Source organism: Strix aluco, chromosome 1 (genome assembly GCF_031877795.1).
Source record: "Strix aluco isolate bStrAlu1 chromosome 1, bStrAlu1.hap1, whole genome shotgun sequence".
In the NCBI taxonomy this organism is placed as follows: domain Eukaryota; kingdom Metazoa; phylum Chordata; class Aves; order Strigiformes; family Strigidae; genus Strix; species Strix aluco.
Genome location: NC_133931.1, coordinates 96923760 through 96944964, shown reverse-complemented (window position 1 = coordinate 96944964; position 21205 = coordinate 96923760). Strand labels below are relative to the sequence as shown.

Here is a 21205-nt window from a genome sequence, read left to right as displayed (position 1 = left end):
GAAACAAAAGCAACAACCTGTAAAGTACAGAATAGAAAAGGAAAGTGGAGAAAATGAAAAATACGGGATGAAAATACAATATTCAGTATGAGAAAAACCCTGTAGGAAGTATCATTCAGTTTGTCAGTTGCCCCTAGGACAGTATCTCTTCGCATCAGGAATGTCTTTATCAAAGGATAAGCACAAAGGGAAGACTTACCATATGCAAGAGACATCACTAACAATGGTATCTTCTCTCACTTTTTAGCAGTTAGTATATAAAAATGTTTTCCTTGGTGGATTTTTATAGGTTTCTTTGGACCCACTTTGAATAGCTTTATCCATGTGCTTATGTATTCTTATTACGGACTGTCCGTCATCCCTTCTATGCGCAAGTATCTCTGGTGGAAGAAATACCTCACTCAGGCACAATTGGTATGTATCTATTTTACTCTCATTTTTAACTACCAGAAGTCCTCAAAATGCCAGAGAGGTCAAAATTAATGATAGATAAACACTGTCATTTTCAGAATTAAGCCAGTTAGAATTAAAATATAACAAAGCTATCATACAGACTAAGTCACTAGTACAGCTTTTATAACTTAATAAAGGAAATTATGCTCAGAAATATTTTCTGCAAGATTACAAACTCTACAGTCCATAAAATTCTATGATTTTTGATCTCTGGCATAGAAAATGGACATTACTTAATCATGGCAAATAGAGTGATTAAAAGTTATAAAAACTGTCTGACAGAGCCAGCTCCAGACAGCTCCAAGACAGACCCACCACTGTCCAAAGCCCATCAGCAAAGCTGAGGCACCTCTATGATATCATATTTAATAAATGGGAAAGAATGCTGCACAGCAGCTGAGAGGAGTGAGAAAATGTGAGAGAAACAGCCCTGCAGACACCCAAAGCAGAGCAGGAGGGGAGGAAGAGTAGAGATTTCCCTGCAGTCCATGAAGACCATGATGAAGCAGGTTGTTGCCCTGCAGCCCATAGAGGACCACAGTGGAGCAGATACTCACCCTGCAGCCTGTGAAGGACCCCACACTGAACCAAGTGGATATGTCCCAGAGGAAGCTACAGCCTATGGAGGATCCCACGCAGAAACAGGTTCCTGGCAGGAGCTGCAGCCTGTGGAGAAGAGCCCACACGGGAGCAGGTTTTCTGGCAGGACCTGTGGAGGACCCACACTGGAGCAGTCTGTTCCTGAAAGACTGCACCCCGTAGAAAGGACCCACACTGGAGCAGTTGTTCAAGAACTGCAGCCCATGAAAAACCCATGTTGGAAAAGTTCATGCAGGACTGTCTCCTGTGGGAGGGACCTCACGCTGGAGCAGTGGAAGAGCGTGAGGAGAAAGTAGCATCAAAGAAAAAGCAATATGGAGTGACTGCAACCCCAATTCCCCATCCTCCTGCACCAGTTGGGAGAAAGAAGTAGAAGAGTCAGAAGTGAAGTTGAGCCTGGGAAGAAACAGAGGCTTAGGGGAAGATGGTTTTAGTTTTGATTTATTTTCCACTATCCTTCTCTGGTTTTAATTGGCAATAAATTAATCTTCCTGAGGTTGAGCCTATTTTGCCTGGGATGGTAATTGGGAAGTTTTACCAATTACCCTCCCTACCCTTATGTCAACCCATAAGTTTTGTCATCTTATTTTCTCTCCCTACTCTACTGAGGAAAGGAAGTGAGAGAGCATCTGGGTGGGTACCTGGCAGCCAACCAAGGTTAACCCTGACCACACTGTGGTAGAACTATAAAATGCAAAATGATGTAAACAAACTCTTACACAAAACAGAAGTTGTCTGACTTTTAAAAGTCTACTTCCAGCAGTTGCTGTACCCAAAGAGCTGAGCCACATCAAAAGCTTCTATCAACAAGATATAAAGTTTGATGTGAAATAAAGTTCCTTTCATATTTTTTTATGTTAGGGCCTGTTCATATTATTTGGGACTTCAGATGTTTGCAGTGAGCTTAGAAACGCCTATGCAGAAATGTGTTTAGCAAATGCTTCTTCTGAGCGGAGACCATCTCTGCAGCTAAAACACGCTGCCCTGTTTGAAATGCACCTCAGCACACTGGATTGAGGGCACTCTCAGCTGGCTGGAGAGAATCAGATGCACCAGTGTGGGCTGTGGTTCACAGTCCTAAATACAGACAGCCTTCTGCAATTCCTTCTTCCTCTCATTTTTTCTTCATTTATCCCTATCTTAACTCCATTAACGCAAACATGAACTTATCTGAACTTCTCAGACCTGGGATTTCCATTTTTTGTTCAGACTTCTAAAGCTATTGCCTGGAGTCTTTTCTCAAGTTTCTGTCCAGTAACAGAGACAGTGCTGTACCTAGCATGACACAGTCTGGAAGACAGAACAACCCCTATTAAAAATAAATAAATAAATAAGAGCTTTCATTTCCCAAACTAGGCCTATAAACTCATATTTTTGGAAATCTCTAACCCCTTAGGGTTTTTTTTTAATTTCATAAGAACGCCATTGTAATTTAATCCTCACAATACATTCCCAAGTTCAGAAAGGGATAGTTTTCAATAGTAGTCAAACTTTCAAAAAGCAGGATTAGGTGATATTGTTGTATCTGATTTAGCTAGTACCAACCCTTTCTCAGCAAATACTCATGCATGATATTTCCTCCACAGATCCAGTTTCTGCTCACTATTGTGCACACACTCAGTGCAGCTGTGAAGCCGTGTGGATTCCCATTCGGCTGCCTCATGTTCCAGTCCTCCTACATGGCCACACTGGTCATTCTCTTCATAAACTTCTACATTAAGGTAAACAGTCTTCCAAGAGCTCTCTGACAGGGGTGGGGGAAAAAAAGAACTTTTTAGATAACAGTCTCAAATTCACGTATAGAATGAGCATCAGTACTTAAAATATGTTTGTATTAAAATACATATGTCAGTTAAGAATGACAGATACAGTGATGTCTGCAAGAGACAGTTATTCAGTAATGATGACCTCCCCATTGCAGCTCAGGTCTTCTGCACTTGTATAACAAGTCAGGTACTGCATTCAGCATACAGGAGGTCTGAATTTGCTATGTTGGGCAACTTTTTGAATCTTTCTCCCTCTTTAGAAAAAAGAAACAAGCAGCTCTGTCTTTGCATTGGTTTTTTTCAACCTTTTTTAGCAGACTGCTCCAGCCTGCCTGCATACATATAGCTTCTAGAGAAAAGGGCTTAAAAATCTCTTTTGACACCACGAAGTATTACAGTAATACTAGTAAGGTAACATCATCCACAGCAGTAAAAATAATACAGTTCCCTTAACACAGTTTGAAGCAAATATGTACATCTGCATCAACACACACCAGACACCTCCATTTTACAGCTAACCGTAAGTAGTGTTTGGGCAGCACTAAATAAATCCGAGTATTCTCTCTGGATTTTGCTTTTATAGACATACCGGAAAGCACCTTCAAGAACAGCTATAGAGGAAACCCCTGTCACAACAGAAATCAAGAATGGTTTCCATAAGGACTACTTTGCTGCTGCCAATGGATTCCTGAACAATAAGAAAGCACAATAAGTATAGTATTTCCTATGATTTTTTTTTCTAAAAAAAAAAAAAAAAAGAAGAAAAGAGACTGAATTACAAGCTTTAGCTTAAAACCTATTTGATTACATTTATCAGTTCTTTGTACCAGACATTTATTAACGTACTGCTATATAGGTTTTAACAAAACAAGTAGAATGTCCTGTCAAAGATCACCATCAGAACAAAGAAGGCCAAGATCTTTCTCATATGAAAAAAAACCTTTCTGATCTCTAACGCTGACACAAAAACGCCTTATAAAACACTTGATGAATAAATCCATCAAAGCCTTCAAAAGGTTAAGACTCTGTTCAGACTAACACAGCAAGCACTTTCTGTGCATGTGAGAGGTCTTGAGGCAAGGCTTTGCAGTGCATTCAACACATTCAGCTTTACTGTAGCCAAGGTCAGGAAAAGGAAAGGTAGGGGAAAAAAATGAAAAAGGTGAAAAATCATACCTTTTCCATCAGCATATCACCACTCTGCTTCTTCCCAGCTGTTCCCCAAAGCACACTCCCTCCTGTGGACACCAGCAATGTGCAGCCATCCCTTTGGTCCTGTGGGAGCCCCAGGGAAGGACTTAAGAGAGGGCAGAGCCCAGGGGCACCACCCCATAATTTGCAGACAGACATGCACCATGCTCACTTGATTTACATGCGTGCAACCTGACTCAAATGCCACAAAGGCTGGCAGGAGCTTGCTTTTTCAGGGGGCTGGACTAGTAGCACCTGGAACTGCCCAGTATGGTATTTAGGGTACATGATATCATACGATGATATGGGCTTTTGAGCTCTAGTCAGAGCAAAACAAGTCACTTGGATGTGCTAAATTAAGATGAGTTCTGAGTAAATGGATTTTGAAAGAAATAGGAGCTCAACAACTTAACAAAGATAAATCCTTTGAGTGCAAATGTGCACAAAGTTAATCCTATACAAACACTGCTACTTTGAAGCAAACTGACATGCCACATATTAATAGACTGGAAGACACAGAAAATCTTAAAAGTGAATTCAGCAATAAACAAAGCACATTATATATGAATTTCTGCACTAGGTGGGCCTTATTCAGACTGATCTCTGGAGAAACAGATGAGACTGAGGCACCATTCTCTGTAGGGAAAGCAAGGAGATTATTTGCTGCCTACAGCTGTAACAGTGTCTCAATAGCCAGTCACCATCTTCTCTGCTTCAGTCAGCTGCTTTTACCTCCCAGTTAAATGGTTAGAAATGAAGAACACCCAAGGTTATCTTTGAGGATCTGCCCTCACACTTTTCTCATTTAGCACACCCCAAAAATCTCTATTTAAAGTGGTAACAGCCTTTTTTTCTCTCCATTTTACACAGTGAAGTAGTTCTGGTCTCTTCCAATCTCACATGTATAAATTCTCTCAACAAAAACACCTTTCGGAGTCACTCCAACCCAGCAAGCCCCCATACCGAAGCCGTTCTGTAAAGGGACCATGTCCTCTGCCTTCTGTCACCCTCCAGGGTCCTAGGGCAAGAAGAGGACAAACTGTTGTCCCTGAAACAGGGTTCGGTACACAGTGTGCAATAAGCCGATCTTACACACAGAGCCAAGATATTTATTTATTCATTCCATGTTTGTGCAAAGAGGGGTGCTAGGTGGTAATTCCACAAACCTAGCACACCACACCAGAGAACGTCAATATATTTATATACTTCAAACTACACAAATACACGTTTACTGTAACAGCCGTTAGTTGGTTTCTTATCACTTTGTCCCTCCTTGGTTATCAACATGCCTCATCTCGATTTAAAATTACAGTGTCTTTTAATTATTCTGTGCAAACTCAAAGATTGAGGGGAGGGAATATCTTCTTGGTCTTAAATTGAGGCGGTCATCATGGCCTCTCGCTGCTGCCTTTACCTTTCCCCCAGTCACTGCTGATTTTTGCCATTTTCATGCTTCCCAGGGAATGACCCAAGCTTTGGCTCCTTCTGGGGCAGGACATTCCCCTCTTACCAATCTTTCAGCTCCTGTTCAAGGCTATAGTCATTAGCAAGGCATCCATATACAATGTATCAGGCTTACACAATAGAGCCAATGTTTAGTGGCCCTCCTTAGAAGATCAGTGCAGTACATTCGATCCTAAATTAAAGTGTCACTATAATGCCTAAGTGACACCCAAACATAGAGTTTTACTTAGCCTACAAAACCACATGCGCAGCCAGCACAGAGGGACCACATGGAGAAGAGGCTGTCCCAAATCCTGCTCCTCAGTCCAGCCCCCGGGGTCAGATATCTCCTCTAGATCTGTCACCAGGGGGTCTTGGAGACTGCAGGTGCAAAGGTTTGTCCCAGGGAGTGGTGCAGGTACAGGGCAGCCAGCCTCATGGGGAACAGCCTGAGATACTGCAGCCTGTTCTCTGGGAAGGAAAGGGGCTGAGGAAATGGTACAGTACAGGGGAAGAACAGACAGGTTTGTCCAGCAAAAGCAAGAGGAGAAAATGGTATGGAGAAGGGTGTGTCAGGTCGGAGTTCAGTTTGAACTTATGCTTGAAAGTCCCATTGCATCCCATCTGTCTCCAGGCAGCTCCAGCTTCTCTGCAATGTGGACAAAACCTTTCTGCTCCAGCAGAAAACTGAAATCCCCAAATGCTGCAGCACAGGCAGTACATTTGAGCAGCTTGGCTGATAAACTGCATCACCATGAACTAGGTAACCAAAATAACTGGTTATATAAAATATTCAAACAATTTTACATCACCACCACAGACATACATCTAACTAGTGCATATTTATATTTGCTCCCTCTTCGTGAAGCTGGCCACAGGGAAAGTCAATCTTTTGCTTCATTTAACATTCAATAAAGACAGAAGGCAGCAACCAAAAAAAAAAAAAACACCCACAGTTAAAGCCTGGACGCTGTGTGCATATACTAGTTCTCACTGACCCTTCCAGAACTTTTGCTTTGCAGATCTTTCTGGTTGACACTTGCAAAACTCACAAGCTCTAAGAAATTAGTGGGTTTGACTGAAGGCATTGTACGTGGCCCTAAGGAAAGGGAGAGCTTCAGAGCTCTCCAGTATCAAGCTGATGTCTGCAAACAGGGGTAAAGGCAGAGGGAATTGGAAGACCTGACAAGATAGCACACAAGGCAACTAGCTGAACCACTTGTCTAAGACAGGCAACAAAATGGTCATGTGGCCCAGCATGGATTTTAGGCCGAGTGGAGTCCATAATTTTTTGATGGCAAAGCATGCATTTGACTATCAAGGTGGACAGTGTCAGCGTGCTAAGTGTTAAAGTTTACTATGGCAACCAAACCCAGAGATATTGTCTTTTGTTTTGTTGAAACCTCACTCAAAAGAAAAAGAAAGAAATAAATGCCTTACTTGAAACTCAAAGGGCTGGGGGGGGGGGAAATAAAATAAATAAAAAAGGAAAAAAACAAGATGGTCTCACCTTGCAGATCCAGACCAGCCAGGAAGGCTGGAATCAGGTATGTTTAAAATTCTTCAGATCTGTCTTAAAAATCTTCAAAATGCTGCAACTTTGAAGAAAGAGAAACATTGACTTTTTAAACTGATTTTCCTGTAATACATAACACTGTAAATAAACAAATTTTACTATCAGGCTGTCTCCACTCCTCTTTAAGGCATCAAATTGCTGGGAACTGGTTATCTGAGGCTACTTTTGATCTCAAACTTTTTCAGAAAGTTCTTAGGACATTCACCTCAGACTGAAAAACAATCTCCATAACTTTATACACCACCTTCACTGGTGTTGATGTAAAGCTCCCCTGGTGTTTTTTGTACAACTGTCCTCCTCATTGACTGGGCAGGTGGTATTTCTGCATATTGTGCTCTCATACACACACACACACACTAATTAGGTTGATAAGAAGCAGTTTTCTACAGCATGCGGATGCACCATGTTTACACTTCCTACTTAAGATACCTTTCTCTGGTAGATTGAACATCCCTGTCCCTCCTAGACAGTCCTGCTTCTTAACAGTGGTTCTATAGGTAAAACAAGCTCCCACCTTTGCTCCTCTGGGTTTTAGTTTAGATGCGTGAAGTAGATGATGTGAATACCTTGTATGGAGCTTGTTTCTTCCATCAGAGAGAAAAACCACTTTCAGTCCAAACTTCAATCCAGACAGACTTGTTAAAATTATCCTGGCTCTGGTGCCTCCCTGTTCCCAGGCCTCTTGCCTTGCAGACTTTGGCTGGTGAGATCCTTTTGATTCATATATTATAAATGGATAAAAAGAGCAGTCTTGACTTTGATGGAGGAAAGTTTCCAAATATTGCACGGGAAGACCACGACTGCATCCCACTCACTAGTTCAAGTGAATTTGAATCCCAGGTTTTATTCACCTTCAATTTAATGCACTTTGTGGTGCCCCACACGCAATACCAAAAACACCTCTAGATTTTGCTGTGCATGACAGCATGAGGGCACAGTGAAGCATAACTGGAGCATCATGGTTGAGACATGGTGGAGATTTACAGAATTTACAGTTTACAATTTACAGAACATCAGCTCTCCACCCAGACCTACCTACCTTGGGGAAGAGAGCCTGGTTTACCCATTATTTGCCAAAATGTGAATCCTGTCAGTCAGTCCAGACTTCCTTACTGGCAATGCAGCTTCTTGGGCCTGCTGTTTCTACTGTATAAATGGTTTAAAATATGTCAACTGGCAGCTCTATTTAACAAAAGTAAGCAAATCAGTCACCAGTCAACACAGCCTAGAACGAAGCATGGGAATTTCCAGCAACACTTATGCAGACTTTGCAGTTATGAGAGGTTTTTGATACATATTTCCTGGAAAAAGGCAAAACATAGGCTTGAATGATTATTTCAAACCAACAAAAAGGGGAGTCTGGTCCAGTTCAGCAGCTAAATTTCAGTTAAGGCAGTAAAAGGAAGCACTGAGATTATCCTAAATATATGTGAAAGTTTTAGTATTTTATCCTCATAAAGCAATCTGAAAAATATTTCAATTTTGAGAAAATGCTTAACTATTTCTGCAAGATTCATTTCATTTGTTTGGCACATGTTCAGTAAAACCGCATGAATGGGATGAAGGACTAGGATCTTAACATCATAAAACGAAGGCAGGTGTTCCTTTTCTCTTCCCCCCCAACCTATCAGGTTGCATTTACAAGTCTTGCTCAAAAATATGGAAAACAGACGTTTAGTGCCCTGCTCTGGCCAAGGTGACCAGAACCCCATTTCCAGGACAATCTTTTAGGACTTCTTTTATTTGAGCCTGAAGAAGATTAAGTGCTTCATGAAAATGTAAAGAGTTGTTTAACAGCAGGCTATACCTGAATAGCTTATATACTAATAGTTAGCCACTACTCTGAAAGATTAGAGATATGGGGTTTAGTTTGTTTCACTGAGAAGAGAATGAAAATCAGGTTTCTCTACATGTCACATGAACGAGCTAATCACTTGGATTGCAAGAATAATAACGCCATCATACAGCATCCTTCTTCACAAAGAGTATCCCAGTGAAAAAGTGTTTCTGGATTGAGCTGTTCAACCTCAACTTGCCAATAGTTTCCCATCCATAAAATGCAGAAACCATGTGCAAAGGAATCCTTGACACTCAGCTCCAGCCCTGAAGGGAAACCTGGAAAGTGTTGATACTGACATGGAAAATGTTAAAGCAGAGATGCTCCACAGCTATTATGCTCATTCACAAATGGGAGAGTCCATTGTTTTTACTGTGGTTAAATTGTAAGAGAAGCAATCTCAAACATAGCTACAGCAGTTCTGAGTGCTGCTGTAAAGCCTTGTACTGGATGTTACCGTGCAGAGACAGTGTCTAGCACCATGGGCAGAAAAAAGTTGGTATTACTCTTGGAAAGAGACAAGACCTTTAATAGCTGATGGTGGCAAAGAGCATCCCATCTAAACATATAGGCTGAGTAGGGATTCTGGCAACTATGTGTTTACAGGGCACTTCAAGCCACGTTCATGGAAAGCAGCAGTCTCTCTACATATGGCTCCTTTGCAAGAATTGCCAGTCCTTAAATAGTTGTGTGGGTTTTAACTCCTCTTGTACACACTTTTTCTTCTTATACTATGTTTAGAAGCAATTTCCACATCCTATTAGCTGAAAATGAAGCTGTCAGGCACATTTTCACTCAGTAGCATGCTTGGACTTCTCCATGGGAAGGGAGAAAAGGAAGCACCTCATCTAGCCCAACAGACAAAACCACGACTACATGACTGCCCATATTCACTAAGGGAAATTTGTTGTACGGAAAAAAAAACATCATCATGTTTTGCCAAACTCATCCTCTAGCAATACTTCAAATGTGAGGACAGTACCAATCACCTTTCTAGTGCGCTTTCAGGGCATTGCCTTTCCTCTGAATGGACACAGCAAGCTTTATGCTGTTAGCAGCTCCTCTGTCTTACAGAACACCCATGCCTACGAAATGTACTCATACCTATGGCAAGCCTAAAAACTCTAATAAATGAGTCCCTTGGTTAAGTGTCAGCATCAGCCAAGCAGAGAACGTGAATTGATGAAAGGACTGGATACTGCATCTTTAAGTTTCCTTCAGCCACAGATATCCAGCATGAACACAAGCCCAGCAGCACTTAGTACCCCTGTAAATGAATGCTGAAACAGCCAAATATACACCAGGACAAGGTTCAAAAATACTTTGATTCATTTACTGTAAAATAAGACAGCCATCATAAAGTATCTCTACCACTGTAGCGAGCTCCAAGATACAACTGCTCCTTCAGGTGAGGCAGGCTGATATCTAACAGTTTTGTACAGACTGTAACATCAGAAGCTGAGGCACAAGAAAGATAGCTCCAGCCTCATGCCTAACTAGTTAGCACTACAACAGAAGTCATAATTGTTAAGAGAAAGAGCTGTTCAACAAGATACCATTGGGGGAGCAATGTTTAACTAACACTCCCACCTCTGGCCAGTTTGTAGTTTCTAGACTTAGATATGGTGCCCACCGAAACACCATACACGTGGCATCTCTTCTAACTTAATTTTAATCTGGACCAAACTACCAAGCCAATTAACACTTTTTTTCCTATCGCACAGTACTGTAGCTGGGAAGTCCTAAACTCTGCACACACAGCCCTGCTACTGTAAAAACTTGGTTTTTGGACAAAGCTAATGTTGTTCAAAGCTTCTACTTACCTATCAACTCATTCTTTATTTCTCAGATTGGTTTTAGTTAGGACCTAATAGTAGAAAACTGAGAGGAGAGACAATGAAGAAATCAAATATATAATTTCTTACAGATTGAAAATACAAAACACTTTGTTTCACAGGGGGGAGACATGCAAACACTTGACCCTGCTGTTTTGGGCTCACCAGAGGGTGTGTGTGGGAGGACAGGGAAATAAAGCAGGAGAAAGCTACTGAGTGTGATTCTCTGGTTTTGGATGTTAGCAGCTTCCCAAGGAATGAAGAGGAAGGAATGCACTTTATTAAGGTCCTTCCAGGAACACTGGAATTAAAGGAAAGAAATCAGGCTGCTGATGCGTACCAAGACGCAGCTTTACAGGGCTTCTCTTATAGTCTGGCTATAAGTAACGCTTTCTCAAATTTTGCTCATGATAAACAAAAAACACCTTGTAATACACAGCTCGGAATGGCTGTGTCACTGTGCTTGGTTCCAATATACAATAGCCCTCAGCTGTTTCTGGAAGCATGTCTATTTTCCAACGCACCACTCTTTTATACGCAGTCCTACCACTTGCAGAAGTGGGACATGTCCCAGCACGCTCCAGCCCACAACAGCAGACCTTACTGAGAGCAGGGCGAGCTGATCCCAGGCCAGGGCAAACACAAACACACAGTTCCTCTGGTCACTCTACCCATTTCCAGCCACAAAGGACACCCCTTTCACTGGCGCTGTGCGGTCTTCGTGTAGCCTTGCTGCTAGGTAACAGTAAGCCTCTAGACCTTGGATGGACCATTGCATTGATACAGAACATACAGGTAAACAAGGACTTGGCACAGCATCATCCACTGAAAGAGATACAGCATAAAGATAGCAGGGGTTATAAGAGGGTTTAATATTAAACTGGTTAAGAGCTTAAAACATATGAAGCAGTTGTTCTTTACCTGAACTTTGTATTTCCCATTTCTTTTTCTCAGTACTGATGCATGGTTTTTGCACTATTTGCACTGAAAAGAAGAAAATAAAATAAATAGCTAGATAAATAACACTTAAAAGAGTGTAAGCAAGCAGGCAAAGGAAACCTGACAAGATCAACTACCTACCTTCCAAAAGGAAACATTCAGGTAACCCAGTTACAGGTCTCTGTTGCCAGGATATCATCTGCAGAAGCCAAATAAACTTAAGACCTTCAGGGGGTTTCAGCTCAAACATGCCGAACTGACCCAACAGTGCAGGAAGTGCTATGAGGTGGGCTGTCCAAGATCAGAAGTAGTCATTCCTGCCCCAGATGCTGTCTCCAAACACAACTGCTACTGACTACAGATGAAAAGACCAAAACTTCCAGCGTGTCCTCCCAGCTTGGGCAGTTCACGGGTTACCGAGCTAGAACTCATTGAGCTTCTCAAAAGGTAAAGTGGTTTATATGAAGGGATAGAAAAAGAAGTGCAGAAGTAGAAGATGTTTAAGCTGTGTGACATCCCTTTCTGCTTTCCCATACCTATGACCAAAAGCACCATTTTAGTGTTTAGACTTTTCCAATAAAACAGTTAAAAGCAAATAAAGGTGCATACAACACTATGATAATTTTTGATAAGTAACAGATCCTGATTTGTCCTTTATCCATGTCCTCTGAAGTGCTCAACACTCACCTTCCAAGCCTCATAGTGACAGGTTACACAGGGATTCAACAGTAAGAAATACAGTGTGCATCAGTCTTGTTTCTGTAAATTATTTAACTGAGATACTTGGATGAAAAATGTTCCTAATTTTTTACAGTCACAGAGTTGCCAAGAGAGTATTCTGCCAACACATGAAGGGTGGGGAAATACAGAGAAACCAGACTTGCTACACGTCTACTCATTGGCCAACAAAGCTTAAATGTTTAGCAGCTCTTAGAGAGCAATGAAGCCATCTAGCAGCATCTTAGAAATTAAAGATCAATCATTATTGTCATAATTTAGAAAAAAAATAAAAATCCTTAAACCAGAGAGCCCCATCACATCTCACTCTCTTCCCATTTTAAATATTCCCTTTGGGCAGTAAGCTCCTTGGAGATGCAGATGAGCAATCCTAAAGCAGCCAAGGCAGGCAACATCTATCCCAAAGGAGATGACACACACCCCAAGGACACAGGTTATCAACACTGTTTCTGTGGCTTTGCAGAACTCAGTATACAAGAGCAGCCACAATGTGGAAATCCCCTCTCAATTCTTAGGTCTGCTTCACATCAAGCACCTTGTTAGGTCTGGTTTTATTTGGCCAGGTCATGGGGAATAAAATCATGGGATATATGCATTTACCTGGGAACTACTAGAAGGCTCACCTTGGTACTCAGGACTAGGAGCAACATTGCACAGGGCATCCCTTTACATTCACTAGTGTGAACTCTGGGTTACAGTAACAAGCACCAGGGCAGTTCAAGCCCTTACCCCACTCATAGGCCCAGGACCTTGGCATTAGCACTTAGGTAGTAAAAGCCCCAAATAGTTTTATATTTTGGGCCTAGTACAGCCAGGCAAGAGGAAGGAATGCTCAGATCACTCTGGTTGTTTTGGTTAATGACACTGCTAGTGTAACCACATGTGTTAGGTTTGTGTGTGGCAGGGTTTTTCATAGCAGGGAAAGTGCTACAGCAGTGGCCCCTGTGAGAAGCCAAGGCCTAGCCAGTTAGCAACAGCTGCACCTCTGTGATAACATATTTAAGAAAGGGAATCTGGGAGGAGAAGTTGGGAGTTGTGAGGACACCTATGCAAACACCAAGGTCAGGAGAAGGAGGGGCAGGAGGGAAGTGTGCCACAGCATAGACCCCTCTCAGCCCATGGTGTGAGGGCAGGCTGTCCCCCTGAAGCCCACGGAGGTCACCAGTGGAGCAGATGCCAACCTGCAGCTGATGAAAGACCCCCTGCCAGAGCAGGTGGCTGTACCCAAAAAAGGCTGGGATTCTGAGGGAAGCCTCCACTGTTGTAGTTTGATGCTTGGAGGACTATGATATACAGGAGGGACCCATGCAGGAGCAGCTGGGGAGCTGCAGCCCATGGGAAGGACTCATGGCAGAGAAAGTTCATGAGGGACTGTCTCCCTTGAAAGGAAGCACATGCTGAACCAGGGTAAGAATACAAGGAGTCCTCCTCCCGAGGAAGAAGGAGCAGGGCGACAGTCCCCATTGCCTGCCCCACTGGTACAGAAATCAGGATCAAAGCTGAGCAGGGGAAGAAGGGAGGGGTTTTTAAGTTATACTTCTCACTGTCCTACTCCGTTTTGTTGAGTGTTGTTGGTGTTTGAGTTAAATCGATGCTCTTTTTCTTCCCTTAACAAATCTGTCTTTTCCCCATGATCATAATGGGTGAATCATCGTTACCTGTCCTTATCTTGATTCCTGAGCCTTTTGTTGTATTTTTCTCCTTCCCATTCCTGAGGGGTAAAGAGTGAGTAAGGGAGCAACTACATGGTGCTCAGTTGCCCTCTAGGCTCAAACCACAACACCACAGCCTACCACCACACCATTGGAACACAAAGCATGCGGAATACTCTGGTACTAGGCTGCAAAGCTTCAGCAGGCACAAGCAGAAGCTGTAACCGCTGTGAACAGCTCATCTCCCAAGACACAGCCACTTCAGCTGAGTGCTTTGAGAGACTGGATTCAAACAGCATCTGGAAAGACACTGAAGAGCAGCAGGAGGATGCAGCATAGTCAGGATACCAGGGCCAGCCCTCAAAGAAATAAGTGTAAGGTAGCAGATGTAAAAGCTTCACATTGTGAATAGGAGAAAGCAAACTGACAAAACTGGAGCTTTGGGAAAGGCAGGCATGAAGAGGTCTTTTCTTTTAAACCAGCCCAGAAGGAAAGAGTCAGCTACCCCTTGACATGGATGAAGGTGGAGTCCTGACTCATGCCAACTCAAGTCAGGACTACTTAAACTAAAGGAATAAGTATAATCTCTAGAAAGTGATTATGTGATGACAATAGCATCTTCTTGTTATTGCACTACCCTGCAAGAAGGAGCAGTTCCAGCTTCCCAAAAGACATTCAGTGATGAAACAAACCCTGGCAGAAGTGGGATTTCGTCACAAAGGTACATTAGGTGCAGAGAATGATTCCCTTCATGCCAACCGACACAGCACTCTGAGGTCAGTTTCATAAGATAAGCAGATAGAGCTTGGAAACATGCCATATTCCCACAAATTCATTAAGATGCACTAGTACATGTGAAGTCTGCTACAGAATTAAAGGCAGTTTGTGGAGAGCAACCATGATTTAGGTAACTCCATCGAAGCAAAAGAGGATGTTAAATAACACCGTTTATATGTTACTTGCTTTCAAGAGACCTTTGATGCTAGTTTATCTAACCCTAACATTGTTCACTGTACTTTGAACGCTCCTAGAAGCCAATAGTCTTTGGTTTTAATAATAATTTCTCCAGCTTTACTTGTCGTTTTCTCTGCAATGCTCCAAGTTTCTTGCCCTCCACAGTCTCTAGTTTGCCATCAGGTATCTGTCCAATATCCAGTATATCCCTCTGTGCTTTTTTCTCTGTAATCCAGAATTGAGTGGTTCTGGTTTCAAGCCAGAAGTTCCCACAGTGCCGGGTGCACACAAGCTACTTCTAAGACACCCCATGCAGGGTATACAGGACTCTATAGTGCCTTTCCACAGGCATGCACAGTGCATCAATTCAAAAGAAATGAGGAGATTGTTATCATATGCAAACAATTTTACTTGAAATGAACCATTAAATGCTTTTACATTTGACTAAGGTAGTATCTTTGAACAGGATACTCAAAGCCTGTATATGCATCAGTTTGGTGGCTAAATCATGATATTTAGCTCATTTTCTATTTCTGTGATATTTAATGGACCCATCTTGCAATCTTGCAGAAAAACTTGATGTTATCAACACAGGGGTCAAAACCAGGACCAACCTAGCAGTGTATACTCTTTTTAAGAAATAAAAGGTTCAGTATCAATGTTATTTTCCTCCCATTTTTCAAATATTTTTCAAATAGATTAACATCCTTCACAGGACCATCTTTCTCTATGCTGCATAAGGTACTCAAATGTTAAGAGCTCTAATGAATTCAGGGGTTTGTTGGAACAACGAACACATTGTTTTCTACTGCCTTCTTCATTGGGTGTTCATACTGCAGGGAAAGAAAAAAGATAATTAAGAACATTTCAAAAGTTTATACAAACATGTTTATTGCATAAGAAGAGAGAAACTGTAGAGATTCTAGAAACACATTTAGATTCATCTTTTAATTCTCAAACACCCACCTTGGAACAAGGTGCTGAAGGATGAGCAGCTCCCATGATACAATTGCTGCTTCCTCAGCCCTGCTCCTCTTTAAAGGTGTCCTTCATCAGTAGCACCTCTGGTAAGGGAAAGGCCTGTGTCCCTAAGCAACTCAGTGCTTGTGATGGAAACTTTTCCCTATGGAAAGGCTCAGGATTCCAGCTTTAACAGCTAAAAGAAACAAGCCCTCTGTTTTCAGCATAATTTCTAAAAATCCCAGACCTAGCCTACTGTAGTGACCACAGGCATGGTTGTTCCTTCAACACAAGGAGCTTTCTTCAGCTCTGTGCAGTGCAGACACATGGCATCGTACACATCATAAGCCATCAGTCTTACTGCAGGAATGTTACACCAAAGCCATCAGGTCTACACATAAAAGCTAGAACAGCTGCAGTAGCAAAAATACATGCACATGTGATGGGGTGGACAAGATGGAAACTGAGCATCGTATCAAGCTTAATGTACATTGTATACAGCTTAATCTACAAGTTAAAAAGAGGGTATGAATTAGTGATTAGAATATGAAGCGTTTAAGTTAAACAAAATATTTAACTGGGATACAAGATAAATCAATAAAGTTGTTTTTTAGAAATCAAACTTAGAGGCACCAAGGCTAGGTGTTGCTAGACCCAAAAAGCAGATGAGAGAAAGCATGTGAGGTGGTGTTAGGCCGCAGAGCTCCTAGCCACAGGATGTTACGGATGCACAACTCCAAGGACAGTGGGACAAAGTGACAGAAGACAACTGCGTTAAGGGTCACTAACTACACAAAAACTAGCCTTGGCATGAAAGATTCTGAGATGTGAACCCAGGAGAAACATCACTACCTGATGGCCCTTGTGCTTACCTTCTCCCTTAGGCAAGTGCTTTTTGACCACTTTCCCTAGTCTCTAGAAGGGCAAACACTGCTTTCTTGATGCTTTCCATGCATCAGGACTGGGTGTCCCAGAGAACCACCCCCATAGATCAGCTAACCAAAGGTTTCCCCTCCCAGGCCTTCAGTTTCATTTTCTCACTTCCAACACTTATCAGTCAGGCCACAGCTCAGAGTCCATCACCATGCAGAGCTGCTTGTGTACTGCACGTACCTTGTTGTATTCTGGATAGTGTCAGCAAAACTCCCTGCTGTTTCACCCAGGGCCGAGTCAACAGACTGAATTCTGGAAGAAAGGTGAGCTTGGCAAGTTTGTCTGTGAAGCTAATGAAACTTGAACACAGGTATTTACCAATAAAAATGAACCTGAGGATTCCTCCTTTTGCAGCTTTTTGCCCAGCATTTGTAAACAGTATCTCTTACATAGGAAATGGTCACCTCTTTCCACCTCCTCTGACCCCTAAATACAGACATGACCAGAGAGTACACCTTGTTCCAGATCCTAGTACAGTTCTCTTGAAGTCTGTACCTGTCCTGCACAACTTCCCATGCAATGTGCCTCAATGCACCCTAATCCCAGTTCAAAACCCTCACAGGGATGCAAAGGCTCCATCAAATGGACACCAAGTGGAGATGACATACTGGGTTGAGAATACTTCCCAATATACCAGCACAGGTACCACCAACCTAACTAATGCCCTCTGACCATCAGAGGACTTGTGAGCATGCAGGACAGCTGGTAGAGACGTACCTTTGTTTTTGCTGGTTGCAGAAATCATTCAGTTTGAGCAACTGCATATTCCAGTAGTCCTAAAAAGATCCCCAAAGAAAACCCGCATTATTTGGGAAGGAGTACCTCTACAGGTTGGCACACAAGAAGTTGTACACACCACTGCTTCTTTTTCCATGTTTGCCAAGACTTGATTTTCCTTCTCAAGACTGGCAAGGTCTTCAACAACAATCTTGTAGAAGGTCTCCAGCTTACTCAGCCTAGTGATGGAGAACAGAAAGAAGTTCGACACTTTAATGTGCAGTAGGCACAAGGCAGATGACAACCCCTCCAGCACCAAACTTGCCTTTAGGCAGAGCAAATGTCCTTGCTGAACTACATGGAGCAGTTTTTTTCTCAGTTATGTCACAGAGCATGTGAATAGCTCTAGGTCAAACTGAAGATGAGTTTAGCTGAGTAGCCTGTCCCAAACAGCAGCCAGTAACAGAGGCCAAGGAAAGAGCATACAACAGGATTCCCAGTGCAGCACTTACCCTGCATAATCTCCCAGCCTCCTAGGATTTCAGCAGAGATTTCCCAAACCGAAGATAGCATCTTAGCACAAATAACCTCTGATAGGTTTTCCTACCATGAGTTTGATATACATATACAGTGCTGCCACAGGATGCCAGTGATTTCTAAACATTAACCAGCAACACCCTTATTCACTTGCATTTGCCACCTTTCCACTGGCAGTGGGATGTCAAGCCATCACCTGATGGTGACTTTAGAAACCACCCTTCTGGGGTAGGACAAATTTGGCACAGCTCTGTCCCCACTATCTTGCAGCTCTGGTTGGCTCCAGGTTATGTAGTTAATAACATCAAAGCATGGAAGAAGCTCACTCCAACTCTTATCTTCCACCCCAAACATCCCCTGGCTTTGTTTTTGGAACACAAACTTCTCCATGTACCTTAGTGACAAGCAAATTCTGCTCACAGAGATCCTATGGACACCAGGGATTTTGCACTTTAAAGGCTATTATTTCATACTACATTTGATCTAAATCTTGCAAAATGAATGTGTAGTAGATACAGAGGCCTGATAGACTTACTCGTATCTCAGGCTGTGCTTGATTTTCACTTACAACAAATCTGTAACTATTATAATTTATTTTTTTTTAATCTAGCTCTTATCTGAGAAATTTGACAACCTGTAATCAAAAGGACCTTCTTAAAGCCCCATCTGGTGAGTGCCTGCGAAGTCCACTATCTGACACTTACTTTGTTCCCATGGAAATAAACTATAGAAATGGGTCTATAAACAGACCCATTTTTCTTCTCCCCCACTTCATAAAGTAAATCTGAGTCTGGCTTCTTTCTTAAGAGATGTAGAAACAGAAACTACTAAGTGTAACAAGAGGGGTTTTAAAACGTACTTGTGAACATTGATGACAATCAGAAGACAGTTTAAAGACTGCTTTATCAACAAATCACAATACATTTGGGGCCCTGGAACTTTTGAATGAAGTTGAGAAGGAGGAAGAAAGTGAGACAAACAAGGAGGAAGACCAAGGTCCACCAAGGCCGGGTGGTTCTGGACCAGGTATTAAAACCAGTTCTAAAAAGAATCCCAGAAGAGTCATTGTATGGGTGACTCCATTCTGAGGGATGTCGAAGGCCCAATATACAGACCAGACCTGCTTCATAAGGAAGTCTGCTGCCTCCCTGGGGCTCGCATCAAGGACCTCACAGCAAAACTCCCCGCTCTAGTGAGACCCAAGGACTACTACCCTTTCTTGGTTTTTCAGGCAGGTAGCAACAACATTACCAGGAAAAGGCCTAAAGCAATGAAGAGAGATTTCAGGTCCTTGGGGAAACTGATTAAGGGGTTGGGGGCACAAACTGTGTTCTCCTCCATCCCTTCAGTTGTGGGGATGGATGAAGAAGAATATCGGAGAACTCAACGGATGAACTTGCGGCTCCAAGACTGGTGTTACCGTCAGGGCTTTGGATTTTTCAATCATAGGTTGGTATACAGGACACCAGACCTTTTGGTATTAGATGGGATGCACCTGTCCCAGAGGGGGAAGAGGATCTTGGGGCAGGAGTTCACTGGGGTCATTGACAGAGCTTTAAACTAGATTTGAAGGGGGAAGGGGGCAAAACATCAGCCCATCTGAAGTGCATGTATACCAATGCACACAGCTTGGGTAACAAACAGGAGGAGCTTGAAGCCATGATGAAACAGGAAAATTATGATGTCATGGCTATTACAGAAACATGGTGGGATGTCTCCCATGACTGGAGTGTGCCAATTGATGGCTATAAGCTCTTTAGGAGGGATAGACAAGGAAGGAGAGGCGGTGGGGTGGTGCTGTATGTTAGGGACTGTTATGATTGCTTTGAGTACAAGTGTAGTGAAGACAGGGTGGAGTGTCTTTGCACTAGAATCAGGGGGAAGGCCAAGAGGGCAGATGTCATAGTGGGAGTCTACTATAGGCCACCCACCCAGGACAGAGAGGTGGATGAAATATTCTATAGGCATTTAGGAGAAATCTCACAATTGCTTGCCCTTGTTCTTGTGGGAGACTTTAACTTCCCAGACATCTGCTGGAAATACAGCACAGCAGAGCGGCACCAGTCCCGGAGATTCCTGGAATGTGTGGCAGATAACTTCGTGACGCAGCTGGTGAGTGAACCGACCAGAGAAGGTGCCCTGCTGGATCTCCTCTTTGTGAACAGAGAAGGACTGGTGGAAGATGTGGCAGTTGGAGGCTGACTAGGGCACAGTGATCATGAAATAAGAGTTCTCTATTCTTAGGGAGGCCAGGAGAGGGGAAAGCAGAACTGACATTCTGGACTTCTTCATTGGGCTGACTTTGTCTTGTTTGGACACCTGCTTGACAGGATCCCTTGGGAGACGATCCTGAAGGGTATAGGGGTCCAGGAAGGCTGGGCACTCTTTAAGAAGTCAGTCTTAATGGCTCAGGAGCAGGCTGTCCCCAGGTGCTGTAAGAGAAGCCAGTGACAGAGAAGACCACCATGGCTAAACAGGGAGCTTTGGCTGCAACTCAGGGAGAAAAGGAGAGTTTATGGCCTTTGGAAGAAGGGACTAAACACTCACAATGATTACAAAGATGCTGTGAGGTTATGCAGGGCAGAAATCAGGAGGGCTAAAGCCCAGCTGGAAATTAATCTGGCTTCAGCAATCAAGGACAACAAGGAATGTTTCTATAAGTATGTCAACAGCAAAAGAAAGACCAGGGAGAGCCTCCATCCCCTGCTAGATGCAGGAGGAAACATGGTAACAAGTGATGAGGAAAAGGCTGAGGTGCTCGATGCCTTCTTTGCCTCAGTCTTTAATAACAAGACTAGTTGTACTGAGGGAATCCAGCCTCTTCAGCCAGAAGACAGAGTCTGGGAGAACAACCTACCCGCATTCCAGGAAGAGACAGTCAGTGACCTACTGCATCACATAGACACACACAGGTCTATGGGACCAGATGGAATACACCCGAGGGTGCTGAAGGAGCTGGCTGGGGTGCTCGCCAAGCCGCTTTCCATCATTTACCAGCAGTCCTGGCTGACCGGGGAGGTCCCGACAGATTGGAAATTGGCCAATGTGACACCCATATATAAGAAGGGTCGGAA

The 21205-nt window shown here is 42.9% G+C and overlaps 2 protein-coding genes across 2 annotated transcripts in view; one reads left to right on the top strand and one right to left on the bottom strand.

The window, feature by feature from the left end:
• The window catches only part of ELOVL2 (ELOVL fatty acid elongase 2), a 56270-nt gene extending 49137 nt beyond the window's left edge, over positions 1–7133 (top strand). The window contains exons 6-8 of the mRNA XM_074828281.1: positions 290–414; positions 2640–2774; positions 3403–7133. Of these exons, the coding sequence (XP_074684382.1) occupies positions 290–414; positions 2640–2774; positions 3403–3531 (389 nt within the window). The 3' untranslated portion in view covers positions 3532–7133. The remainder of the gene's footprint in view (positions 1–289; positions 415–2639; positions 2775–3402) is intronic.
• An 8621-nt stretch (positions 7134–15754) lies between these two features.
• SYCP2L (synaptonemal complex protein 2 like) overlaps positions 15755–21205 on the bottom strand; it is a 30070-nt gene continuing 24619 nt past the window's right edge. The window contains exons 29-32 of the mRNA XM_074844090.1: positions 17734–17833; positions 17595–17653; positions 17054–17129; positions 15755–15817 (exon numbers count right to left, since the gene is read on the bottom strand). Coding sequence (XP_074700191.1) covers positions 15755–15817; positions 17054–17129; positions 17595–17653; positions 17734–17833 — 298 coding nt within the window. The remainder of the gene's footprint in view (positions 15818–17053; positions 17130–17594; positions 17654–17733; positions 17834–21205) is intronic.